Below are 14015 nucleotides of genomic sequence, written 5' to 3'. Positions count from 1 at the left end.
GATCCTGCACACAGAAACCAAATATCATGAGATTGTTTTCTGGATGCTTTGTCCAAACCTGTCTGGATAAAAGCCAACCTGGATGTCCAATTTGCCATGGAAGGTAGAGTGATGTGCTGGCTCATGTATATATTTCTGAGTGCCCTTGTGTACCTGTGTACTCTTCTTCCTGGCAGGCTCACCACGCCATTATCAGGCAAAGCAAAGGGGTCACCCTGGGCCTCTGACTGTATTTATTTGTTTATTCAGTCATTCAATAAAAGTACAATATTTACTGAGTATCTCCTATTGATAGGCACTGTGTGGGGCATTGGGGATGTGAGGATGATCAAGATGTAGTAGGACAGCAATATCCCAGGTGGAATTTACATTCTAGTGGAAAAAATTTTTAAAAACCCATGCACACATATACAAATAAATTGTGATAAATGTTATATGAAAAAATGTAGAGTACTATAAGACAGCTTAACAAAGGGATTTAGATTGGATAGGGGGGATGAGGGAAAATCTTTTTATGGGAGAAGGGGCTTACTTCATGAAGTGTAGCAATACTGCATCACCTGCAAGGGAAATGTTCCAAGAACCCCCACAGGATTCCTGAAATGGTGTATAGTATTGAACTCTATATACAGTGTATTTTCCTGTGTACCCTGCAGTGCTGCCACACAGGAGCAGTTAATCTGTCCTTCCATGTTTTATGCCTTGGTATCTCCTTTGCATTATTACTCTGACACTTTGTGCTATGTAGTGTATTAGTAGCCTGGGAAAAGATAAAACATCAAAATTCAAAGTAAAGATCCTACTAAATACATATTGCTTTTACACCATTGTAAAGTTGAAAAATTGTAAGTCAAACTCATGAATTGGGGAAGAGCATTGTAGGCAAAGAGCAGCATGTGTGAAGGTCTTGAGACTTGGTATCTTTGGGAAATTTAAACAAAGTCAGGGTGGCTAGAGTATCAGTTTCTTTCTACTGCTTCAAAAATAAGTGAAAAACAATAATTCACCCTACCTCCATCCATGAAAAATAAAAACAATAAAACAAAAGATCACTGCCCTCTAGCAGTATTTAGGCATTTTTCTTTGGATAGGGGTTTAGGAAATAAGCTCACTTCAAAAATGGACTGGCTATATTTAGAAATGATGTGATTGATGAAAGGGATGCAGTGTTATAGAAGAAAGAATAGTGCTGCTACTAAATGATTCGACATGATGTTGTCTTGTTGAGTTAACAGCATCTCCATTTACTCTCAAAAAATATCTGGTTTGAATGATAAGATATGGTTACCCAATCCTGAAGGGTTATCTCCATAATACCCTAGGTGGAAGGGACTTCGATGCTGAAGTGAAAATAAGTTATATGGTTTGATAAATCATTTAATTTTTTCTCTTGGCTCTATCAACTTACCAATGGCTTTCAATGTTTCATGTCTAATACAACAGACACTAGTATGGCAGTATGTATAAACGTGGATGTGTAACCAATGTGAATCTGCAATCTGTATACGTGGTAAAAATGGGAGCTCATAACCCACTTGAATCTGATGTATGAAATATGATATGTCAAGAACTTTGTAATGTTTTGAACAACCAATAAAAAAAGAAAGTCATGATAAGAAACACAATTTGTTAATTGTGGTCCAGTATACACATGGACAATTAAACAATGTTTTCCAAAACAATACTCTCTTGATAGAAGCACTTTCAGATATTTTCCATTCTATTCTGTTCTGTTCATTTTTGTTCCATTACATTCTATTCCATTATGTAAAAAAATTCTAGTTGACTCAATAAATAGGTTTCACAATCTACTAATGAGTGTGAACTGCAGTTTGAAATGGGCAGAGACCACTTGTTTATCAGTATTTGTCAGGCCCGTTTGAAAATGTTAGCAGGGCCCAGGCTTTTGGAGGTCCTAGTATAACTTACCAGAAATGTTAAAAGGATACAACTCACATCTCACATTAAACATATTTCTTATGTAAGTATGAAAACTGAGTTGCAGTTATCAACCTGACATAATATTCAATTTTGCACACTTACCATTTATTAACATTGGTTTTCTAGTTTTCCTTTTATATTTTGGTACCAATAAATTTGTTTTTTAGGTTGCAAACATTTAGTAGGTCCTTGAAATACTCATATCCTTGGTCCTGTGCCTATAAAGTTGAGTGAATAAAATAGCCCCTCTCTCAGCTAACAATTATGAATTTGTGAGTGAAGAAAAGTGATGAAAGATTATTTTCTCTGCTAGCTTCACTGACAGAAAGCCACTGGGGTGTTGAATTGAGTATTTGATAAGGTGGGTTGGTCACTTTGGTGAGGAGAAGCAGTAGTAAAAGGCATGAGAGACTTGACTTGAAATCCCTGTTCTGTTTAAGACTTGAAGCATGTCACTTGCTCTTTCTGAACCTCAGTTTTCCCCTCTGTAAAATGAAGACCATATTAATCCTGCCATGCCTACAAGGCAGGAATGTTATACGGATTGATGTGAGATAATGTATGTGAAAGTACTTTGCAAATTGTAAAGCACTACCCATTTATTATTAAAATATTCAATGGATGCTATTTTTGTGGCTGCCCAGCCTGCTTAGGTTTTACTGAAGGGAAATTTATGAACACTAAAACATCATTCTCAGGAATGTTTTGTGTGCACAAAGCAACTGTAGCTTAGCACCTATTACTATTAATGTTCCCCTGTTTCTCTCTAACACGATTTAGACAGACTCCTATGTGTTGTGAACCTTTAGGAAGTCTAGTTCTCCCAGAAACACCACTCTTCTTGCCAAACTACTGTACTAAATAATTATGCAATTGTTGTTGCCAATAACCTTGAAGAAAAATAGAATTGTTTATAGTAGTGCTACTAAAGGCGAATGGCTGATTTCCTGAACTTCCAGGACTCCAAACCACTGCAATTTAATTTAATTAAAATGAAGACCAGGCAGAATGCATTATTACACATTGATAATGTATGCAGACACAGGCGGACATAGGGAATTATTTTGACAAAATTCACATAATGGATGCAGATCAGAGGCCCTGAACAAGCCAGTTTGTCAAATTAAATAAGCCATCTCTAGAATTTTAACAGCACCATGAACTTAAAAATAATGATTTTTTACATTGTTTTGCAAGCAGCAGAGTTGGGAAAGAAACTAAATAAAATACAATGATTTCCAGACACTGTACCTTATTTAGAGCCACAGAATAAAACACTAAGGCCAAATGATTTTAAATGCTCACATGGAGTTTTTAGCAGGGGAGCCTCATTTGTGTATTAGACAACAAAATCTTTAAGCTGGATGAACTAGTGATTGTGGCTTTTGTACTGGAACCCTGGGGTGATTTTACTCTTCTTCTACTTGATCGATATTGTACTTGAATTAATCAATCTTATCAGTTGCCATTGATACTTTACCATGGAAGGAGTTCACACAACCCCTGTTGATAATTTATTCACTCTGGTAATATCCCAGTTGCATAGTCTGTTTCAGTACAAAAAATGATGGGATATTCTAGTATCTCAAGCACTCCTTTTCTCATTTTGGCTGTCCTTCAACACTTTATTCTTCTTTTGTGACATTCTAGTCCTTAGAGATCACACCAATTCTCCACAGCTGAGCTATGTGGGAAACAATATTCCCACATTTCAAACTAAACAGACATTTCAACTTAGATATTCACCATCATTTCAAATTCAGCTTCTTTAAATTTGAACCCCTCTTTGTCCATCACCTAGAAATGGATGGGTCAAGATTCATATTTAAATGTTATGAGAAAAAAGAATAGTGGAAACTTTTCTACCATAATCTTAACCAAAATCCTTGCTGTAACTGGGATTAAGTTGATGTTTGTATTAGTTTCCTGTTGCTGCTGAAAGGCTTCACACTATCTTAAGCTGAGGAGGTCAGAAGTTTCAAAGGGGTGTCAATAAGCAAAAATCAAGGGCCAGGGCTGTAGCTCAGTGGTAGAGCACTTGCCTAGCATGTGTGAGGCACTAGCTTCAATCCTTAGCACCACATAAAAATAAACAAACAAAATAAAGGTATTGTGTCCACACACACACACAAAAAAGCAAAAATGAAGATGTCAGTAGGGCTGGGTTTTTTTTTCCAGAGTCTCTAAGAGAAAAAAAAAATATTTCTTTGCCTTTTCCAGTTCTAGTGGCCACCCACATTCCTTGTTTTGTGGCTCCCATCCCCTATTTTTAAAGCCAGCAGTGTTGTATCTCTCTGCTTTTCTTCCATAGTTACATCCTCTTGTAAATCTGACCTCCTCTTCTGCCTCTCTCTTCCACTTTAAAGGAGTCTTGGGATGATTTGGGGCCTACTCAGATAAACTAGGATAATCTCCAATCTCAAATCTAATGCTGATTAGCAATCTTTATTTCATCTGCAATCTTTGGTTGTTTGTTTGTTTGTTTGTTTGTTTGTTTTGTTCTCTTTTTCTTTAGTATTGGGAATGGAGCCCAGGGCTTCACACATGCTAGGTAAGTACTCAACTCACTGAGCTATATCTCCAGCTCAATTAAGATTGCTCATCTGCAATCTTAATTCTCTTTTGGAATGCAACATAACTTATTCATAGGTTACAAGGATGGACATTTTTAGGGCAGTGGGCTACTATTTTTCCTACTGAATAGCTATATTTAAATTTTGAATTCAAAACAATCTGAGAAGTGTCATGTATAGCACCATTGTTAATATCTGGTGGAAAATTTAGTCCATCTCTACCTATATCAGTTAAGTGACTATAAAACATTTTGAGGAGTACAAATACATGTTTGCTTATTTGTTCAGAGGCAATCATAGATATTAAGATATCAACTTAATGGCCACATATTTGATCCGTTTGTCTCTAGCTATTTATCACTTGAAATTTCTATTGCCATCTTCAGAATGGTAGTTTCCCTAAATTCATCCTGCCACCTATTCAAAATGCTTTATCATTGTCAGAAAATTCTCTTAGTCTCCATGGAGATGGTGATGAAGACTAGGTAGTAAATAAAATCCATTTAACCATTAATTCATTAATTCATGATTAAGGTACCAGGGACATTTTCTACAAGGCAAATAATCTATATTTCAGCCTAGGTAGTACTTGTGCAATTATTTTGTCTGTTTTACTCGGGAACTTTGCCAGTTTTCTTTTTCTACCCTAAAAATATGTCTATCAAGTGTATAGAAAAACATTTTAAACTCCTGCTTTGGCTATTTCTGAGTGGGTCCATTATATTTTGCTTTTATTACTGTTATTAGCTTTAAAAAGAAAACCAGCAACATATATTTTAACATTTTAATCAAGGCCATTTTATAGTCAGAATGCTTGAGAACATTTTGAGCAGGAACACAATTTTAGAAATAAGAAGTAAATGAACACCCATAGGCAAACAATAGGAATGGAGTTTTCACTATCCCATGTCCATACCAGAAAGTCTTTGTTTATGTCTGTAGTTTAGAAGTTTACTCAACTATCCATAGACATATTAGAGACTAAGTCATTGAGGGTGGTTATCTAGAATAAGGAGGAAGATTTAGAATCTTTAGCACTGGAGGTATTTATAAGAGATGTAATACATCTTATGTATAAAGTGAGGTTGATTAAAGAGTGCAGCCACTTTGGGAAAACAGTTTGGTAGTTCTTCAGTAATTTAAACATAGAATTACCATATAACCCAGTAGTTTCACTTGTAAATATATACTCCAAAGAACTGAAAATAGGTATTGAAATAAATACTTTAAAAAAAAAATTTAGACATTGATGGGCCTTTATTTTGTTCATTCATTTATATGCTGTGCTAAGAATTGAACCCAGTGCCTCACACATGTTAGGCGAGTGCTCTACCACTGAGCCACAGCCCCAGTCCCTGAAATAAATACTTTGATACAAATGTTTGTGGTAGCACTATTCAAAATAGCCAAAAGGTTAAAAAAAAGTCTCAATGTCCAAGAGTTGATAAATGGGCAAACAAATGGCACATCCATACAAAACAGTTGTTGTTCAATCTCAAAAAAGAATGAAATATAGAATATGCTATCAGATGGATAAGCCTTGGGAATGCTTAGTCAAGTGAAAGAAGCCAGATACACACAAATATACCCCATATATTATGATACTGTTTGTTTAGGAAATCCAGAATAGGTAAATCTATAAAGATAGAAAGGAGATTAGTAGATTCTAGGGCTGAGGGGTGGCAAAGGAGTAACTGCTAATATGTATGGGGTTACTCTGTAGAGTGGTGGAGAAAATGTTCTGGACTCAGATATTGGTGATGGTTGTACAACCTTGTGAATCATACCAAATTGTACACATTAAATAGGTGAACTTTGTGGTATGCAAATTATATCTCAATAAAGCTATTATATAAAAAAGTTCCATTGCATTTATGTAAGCTTTAGCAAGAAATGACTGCTAGGGGCTGGGGATGTGGCTCAAGTGGTAGCGCGCTCGTCTGGCATGCGTGAGGCCCGGGTTCGATCCTCAGCACCACATACCAACAAAGATGTTGTGTCTGCCGATAACTAAAAAAATAAATAAATATTAAAAAAAAAAAAAAAGAAATGACTGCTAGATATGGTACTACTCAACTTTTCACAAGGACATTGGGTAACTTTGTGTTATAACTTAAGAAAAAAAGTAAACGAAACAAAAACAAATCCCCCATGCCAGAAAGGTTCTAAGGAGGCTCATAAAGAATTAGAAGACAAAGACTTATAGAGGAGAACTGAGAGGAATTGGGATTATTCTGCCTAGTGAAGCAAATGCTACAAAATAATATCCTGGAAAGGAGAACATGAGGCTGAATGTACATCAGTTAGAGTCCCATATCAGTATTTGCTGCACAGATTTTGAATGAAGGTGTGGGCACAGTTAAGGGAATCCACAAGGGTTGGAGACCTACCAGGGAACTGGCAACACTGGGAGGTCTTCTGTGCTTGCAGGAGCAAGAGGAGGGATGATGGTATAGAAGAATTAAGAGAGCATGGAGATGTACAGTATGAGCTGCTGTCTGCTAATGTCATCAATAGCAGAAGTACATTAAAGCAGGAGAAAAGATAAATACCCTGACTTTGCTCTTCTACTCTGCAGAATCCAGATGGTGCCACCCATTGACCAAATCATATGGAAAGTCAGAGAGCAAAGGCATCCAGACAATGTAGTGCATAGAAGCCAACATCTCAGCACCCGGGAAGGAGTAAATAACAGCTGTGTGTGTGTTGCGAGGCAGTGCAGAGGGGAAACAGGGAATGAGTAGCACAGAGTGCCTGCCACTATATCAGTGGCCATCTTCACACAGCAAGTGAGCTAAAAAAACACTTGCATAGGCTCCATGCCTTGTATCATGTTATTGCAATACCCTGGCCATAGCAACATTGATGAAGACAATATTAGCAGCCAACATCTGTTGAGTGCTTACAAGATGCCAGGTACTTTAAATTAGTCATCTAATTGTCATATAATAATGATATTATGAGTAGCATTATCTTTATGATACCCATCTTAGAGTGGATAAAATGTGGCACTTCAGAGTTGAGGCAATTTTCCTAATGTTACACAGCTAGTAAGTAGAGAAGGGGATATTTGAACCCTGGGATGAAGCTTAGTTCCCAAGTTGTTCTCTTAACTATTACATTTACTTGCATAGGGACTAAACAGGGCTCTGTTGGGTGGCCTGCGACCTCATTGGTAGTTGGTTTAATGGTAGAGTTCTGCCTTACAGAGTTATTCCACGCTGTATGGTGACACACTGTCATATTCTCTGAATGTAAGAGCACATCAGCTAACTTAAGTCAGTGAAGAGCTGAGAGAAAAAAAGGGGTAGTTGTATGGCAGAAGAGATGAGCCATCATATGACTGAGTAACTACCCAGGAAAGCAGTAGACTTTTACTATAGAAGGGACAACTAGAACTGTTACTGAGATGACAGAGCAGCTGCTGGTCTACTAGAAGAACAATGTATCCTGAACAAGGCTATAATTCTAGACATTTGCCTGGGAAGCTGCTGTTGATATTTCTTACTTTTCCTTGTGTATTTACATTAACTCTCCATTAAGTGAGGAAATATGAACCTGTCCATGTTCCCTGCATTCCAATAAAGTCCAAGAGAGATAAGTTATTTAAATATATGAAGGTTTTCAAGGCAGAGAAAGATCACCTGTCTTTTTTTGTCTCTCCATATTTTCCTCTGAAACAGAGAGGAAATTGACACACTGTACTCTAGGAAATATAGGTCAGTTATATGGGAGTTGTATCATGATAGACACTTCCAAGGGAAGATGTGAAAACAGCTCCTCTGGAGAGCTTTAAAATAGGCTTATCTTCTGTCCAAGGGTGGTTTCCATGAGTTACTGCCTGAAGGTACGAGGATCAATGGCTCCCAACTGCAGGTCCACAGACCTGTATCCAGTCTTCAGGAAGTTTTCACTGCCTTCTACAGAGTAAAAGAAATAAACACTTTGGTGTCAACCTTTCTGCCTCTCTCTGTGTCAGTGTTAGATTGCTACCATCATTTCTTAAAACAGACTGTTTTGCTTTGTTTTTAGTGTTAAGATATCCTTCCTTTATGAAATTACAGAAGTCATAGGACACAGTAGATCATAGTGAGGTTTCTTCATTTAAAAAATAGTCTTATTTAGCAATATAAAAAAAACTGGCAAATCTGTTTCAGACTCATTTTTATAAAAATGTCATTTGTTTGAGAGAATTAAATATCTAAAACCTGTGGGCCCAAAGGACCTGTTAAGATCCCTGCTATCTATAAGATTCTAGGTTTTGAAGTCTTGAGATTACAGAAAATCAAAAGGAAAAGAAAGGCAGGATGATTTTTTATTTAACCTATTGAAGTAACAAGTTAATGGAGTCTACCATCTTCAACATAAAAGATAATATGTGAAGATGCCTATAAGTTAGAATTTTGTAGTTTCTAAGTGGAAATGACAGTCTAAATGTCAAATCCAAAAACATGGCCTAAAGAATGCCACACCAAAGGTCACAGTTAGAAGGCAACATTTAGCTCTAGAGACAGTTACAAGTCAGAAATTGTGTGATTCCACAGTTTGTAGCCACCATGAAAGGGGAACTAAAATCATTTTGAAGTAAAAATGTATCAAAAGGGAACACTAAACAGGCCCAAAGGGAGTATTTAAATAAAAAGAGTCTTAGATAATTTAAAAAGAAGAAAATCAATAATTATTCCAAATACAAATTAATATGCAACTAGTATTTTCTGTTATGAGCATAACACTGCTATTTACATTAGAATAAGTTCAACATACCCAAAGCTTCTGCCAGGCCCCAAACCTTCTGTCCATAGATGTCAGTCTTATTCCAGGCAAATGTGTAGACAAGATTAATTGCAGCAGGGAACCACTTCTGTGTGAGTCTCCCTTCTACAGCCACTGTGAGGTGTACTTTAATCATCCCCACAGGAATTGTTGAATGTGTCAGAAGGATCCGTAGCAGGGTTTTATACCCAGGAGTTCGGCTGCTCAGGTAACTTAGCCTCACAAAACTGGAAGGAATGGGGATTTCTTCCTGTACAACCTGAAAGAAAAAAAAAAATGTCCAGTTGGCTTTAATGAATGTTCACAGGTGGATGAAGATGTTGCATGCTTTGTTATCTGAAACATGCTAAGAGAGAGAGCCTAATGGGATCTATGGATGGCAAGCCACTTTTTCCCAGATCATGTGACCATGGTTTCAAATTTTGTACCAAATCTACATGGGAAAAGACATCCAGCTAACCTTAGGGACTGCTCTCACTTTTCTCCTTCCAGGGAAGACTATGTAAAGAACAATTTCAGTTTTTTGAAATTTTGACAGTGTTCCAAAAATTGCTTGATAGGAATTGGAAAAGATCATACTGCCGAATTTCAAGCAATTCAGTGCTATGAGTTCCATTAAAGAGTCTCTTTACTTACATATACATACTCAAAATCTTGTTTGGTGTTAAGTCATATATTACAAACCCATTGTTATAATCCTTACTCAGGCTAGGCTCTCTAAGAGGAAAGACTCCAGAAGCAGGCCCAGCAAGTGATATTTTGTGACAGAGATTGTAGTATCCCTAGAATTAATCTTTATTGATGTCATCAAATTTATTTATTTATTTTGGAACTCTGTTATGTCTCTGAGGTAAACTTTTTTTAATCAAACATTTTTTTGTACAACCACAACAATGGGAAGTTATACTCCATGTATGCATAAGATGTCAAAATACATTCTTCTGTCATGTATAACTAAAAAGAACAAATAAAATTAAAAAAAAAAATCTTTCTTTGTGCCTGGTATACCAATGCTTGGGAACATATTTCTTTAAGTTGGTACCTGTGAGTGAGAAGCAAATAACTCCCACTACTTCCTCTTCAAATTTTATACTAAACATTGGTCTCAGAGTGAAAATACTCTTAATTGCTTTTTCTTTGCTTATTACTACAGATGGAGTTAAATGTCCAAAAGTGGTAGCTAAAATTGAATCTTGTGTTCTATGACTTCCGTCTTTTAAAATGGAGCAGCTAAAGAACAAATCCATCCTTTTCAGGAATTTAAAGTGACAATGGATAGTATGGGTATTTTTGTGTGCTCCTTCTTTTTGCCTCAGAACCTTGTCTTTGCTTATTTTCTCAAAGTTGTGTGTAAGATGGTCAGCAGAACTGTTAAACACATAGCACCTCATATTGTCCAGGATTTTTGGTCATTTTGATGTTTCTGAGGACCTAATCCTTCTTGGATACTCTTTGCCCAATTTTTCTTCCCGTTTACTGGCTATTTGATACCAGAGTTATCTACTGAATGTCTTCACAGATAATGAAAGAAGCAGAATAGTAAAGGATAACATAATACTCGCCACCTTAGTATTTAATTTCCCAAAGGAAACATACAATCCTAAATCAATTTGAAAACTTTCCATATCTCCTAGTGATATCCATGAAAAAAAAAACTGGTGTACTAGTCTAATATACTAATTAGTGTCACTATTTGTTTGTTTCTAAGGCAAAGCAATGGGAAAGCCAGAAGAGGGCAATTCTTTGGACTGCCTTTCCCTTAGAGCACTAGTGTGTGTGTGTGTGTGTGTGTGTGTGTTTGAGGCTTTCTTGAGTGGTATCCTCTGAGCACTGCTAATAGCTAGTGGGGATGTTGTGATGGAAGAAAAATCAATTCAATCTTGGAATGTCAATTTACCTCCTTTTTGAATGTACTTCCAGATTTCTAGATTTGTAAGACTAGGAGTCCATTTCAGTGACTTCCACATTTAACTATGATTAAAATGTTTCTATAATGTGGAAAGGGAGTTTTACTATGGCTATTTGGCTTATTAAAATTACAATACTGAATGCTCAATAAAAAAGAATTCTCAGGAATGCTAAAATACTATGGTTCAAAAATGTCTTAACTATAAAGCTTAGACACTCAGAAGCAGAGCTGTAAAAAACCCCACATTTGGAAACTACCTTTACTAAACACAGTTAACTAAGTATTGTCATGACTTCTAAAAACTATGACAATGGATGCATTCTGAACAATGGAAGAAAACTAGGTTTCTTAAGAACCTTTAATTTCAGAATCACAAATGGTCTAAGCTCACTGATTATACTGTTATCACTATTAAGCCAGCTACTTTTGTTCTTTTTTTTTCTATTAGTGATTCTTTAGAGTACAGTATTCATTAAGTCAAAGTCGAGGGTTTAATTCTCATAACAGCTAATTTACCTTGCTATTTCATGGACACAGATAGTACCCTAATGCCCTGGCCAATCACCTTGCAAATGTGTATTGGAGAAACTGCATTTGGAGGTCTTTCTTGAAAAATGAAGGGCCACATGTTATAGGGCTGGCAGGAACAAAAGGAAAATGAATTAAGCAATTACATACTGTTGACCACTCCATGATACTGTGGCTTTACACATCCAAGGCCAATATACTCACCTGTAGCTCAGGAACAATTGTTCCCCTTTCTGGACAGGACCCTCCAAATGATGTTAGCGGCGAAGGAAGAACTATAGGGTTTGGGCTCACAAAATTGGAGATATCACAGGATGGTGGATCTGGAACAACTCTCTGCATGATTACTTTCTCTACCACAACAAACTGATTCCAAGGCAACCAGAGTGTCCTCTTTTCAGACAGGAATGGTGAACGGTCAAAGATTAAGATGACAGAAATGCCACCAATGGCTACAAGGTCAAAGCTGAGAAGGAAAAAATACAAGACAATGTCAACCAAATGAATAAACAAAATAAAACTAAAATTGGGAGTGTGCTTCCCTTGTGTTGATTGTGGTAAAGGTTTAATGACAGTTTATATATATCAAAACTTATCAAATTATATAGTTCAAATATATGTAGTTTACTGCATATCAATTACACCTCAATAAATCTGTTTAAAAGTAAAAAACAAAATTAAAGTTAAAATAGGTTAATTTTAGTGCCCTTTCCTTCTTTTGAGACTCAATTATGTCCATTTGTATTTTCTATCTTACAAATTCCTTCCAGCTAAATATTAATTCTGTGGATGACTTCTTTTCATTATCCAGTAGACCTCTGAGAAGAAATTCCATACCACCAGTTGATATCCACCCAGAATTCATAAACCAATTTTAATACTATCTTAAAATAACTGCATGCATTTCTAAAAAGCCAAAACTGACATTGCTGCTCTCCCTTGTGCTAAAATTAACAGAAAGATGACCATTTAATATTCAGCAGCATCTTTAATATAATGCATTATTCATCCTCAAAAAAATTATAATGAACATAAGAAAAGTAAAGAGGCAAAAGGTTAAATATCTTGTTCAGGGTCACAAACGTGTTGTCAGAAACCAGACAGTGTCTTTGAGATAACTTTTGGAGAAAGACACCAGCAGAGGAAAATTATTTAGTGAAATTTGCTTGAACTATAGCATGCATGAACCAGCCACATCTGACAACCCCCTTTGGCTCGCTATTCTGCCTGAATCCCCGAATTCCATATTTAGGATTTCTGGTTTGTTCCAGTATGACTCTAAGCTTCCTTTTGTAAGACAGCCTATAATGGACCCTGCTTATCTCTGCCAACGACTCTTTCTGTAACTGACAAAGCAAGTCTACCTCTCCTGTAAGCCATCTCTGTCCATTTGTAGATGTGGTCTCTGACAAGACTATTGTATTGGAGCATAAAAGACTCAGATTTTAGTTCATTCTACACTAGATGGTTCTACCTTCCTTCTCTTTTAAGTATAATGATGTCTTTGAGATAATGTACTTGAGAGCATTCAAAAAGATAAAATACTATATGAAAGTAAGATAATGATAAATTATTATCATTATATCTTAAAAATGGATAAAGGGCAATATGATGCTCCTTAAAATTCAAAGCAACATAAATCCACAGGAGAGTGATGTAAGCATTTCCCTACATTAAAAAAGATCTTTCGGGGATTTGGAAGATGGCGGCGAGGGGAGTGCATTACCCCCGTGTGCTGCTTCACTGTGTGGGAGTATGACAAGTCAGGACGGCTAAAGGATATCTTGTTAGGAATTTCCAGCAATAGTGGGGTGCTCCGGAACCTGGAGGAAGGATTTCCATCGCACGAGGATCGGCTACGGGGACTCAAACGCGAGAGGTTTGTCGCACGGAGGGTAACTGCTTATTCAGCAAATCGCCCCGCGGCTAGAGTCTGCAGTGTGCGCTGGGATAGAGACGCAGGGTTACAGCGCTGCAGTTTCTGCCAGCCGCGCAAGCACCGTACTCAGGGCTGAATTCTGGGTTCCAGACGGGGTAAGGAAGCGGTCCTGCTCGGTTCTACACACCGGTCAGTCCACAGAGGAGGCCAGCAGCCACCATCTTGGTAAACTGACGTCACGTCCCCTGTTTTCGACTGACCGCAACTCATTCAGCCATAGATCAGGTAATTCCAGGCTACAATTCGCCTGTGGCTTGCAAACAGATTGCTAGGGTTCTGCGCCTGGGTGCTTCTAAGAACCTGAGCCTATCGGAGCGAACGCCGAGCGCGGGGCGCCCGAGTTCCGGCTCCC

General features: G+C 37.2%; 1 protein-coding gene across 4 annotated transcripts in view; it reads right to left on the bottom strand.

The window, feature by feature from the left end:
- Positions 1–14015, bottom strand: part of Tenm1 (teneurin transmembrane protein 1) — a 796988-nt gene that overhangs the window by 131791 nt on the left and 651182 nt on the right. For all 4 annotated transcript variants that reach the window (XM_015498499.2, XM_048797132.1, XM_048797133.1 and 1 more), the window contains 2 exons: positions 11929–12190; positions 9279–9546 (listed from right to left, as the gene is read on the bottom strand). In XM_015498499.2, coding sequence (XP_015353985.1) covers positions 9279–9546; positions 11929–12190 — 530 coding nt within the window. The remainder of the gene's footprint in view (positions 1–9278; positions 9547–11928; positions 12191–14015) is intronic.

This window comes from Marmota marmota, unplaced genomic scaffold, assembly GCF_001458135.2.
Source record: "Marmota marmota marmota unplaced genomic scaffold, marMar, whole genome shotgun sequence".
NCBI classification, from domain to species: Eukaryota; Metazoa; Chordata; class Mammalia; order Rodentia; family Sciuridae; genus Marmota; species Marmota marmota.
The sequence above is the reverse complement of the archived record's forward strand: the minus strand, read 5'-3'. Positions and strand labels throughout refer to the sequence as shown.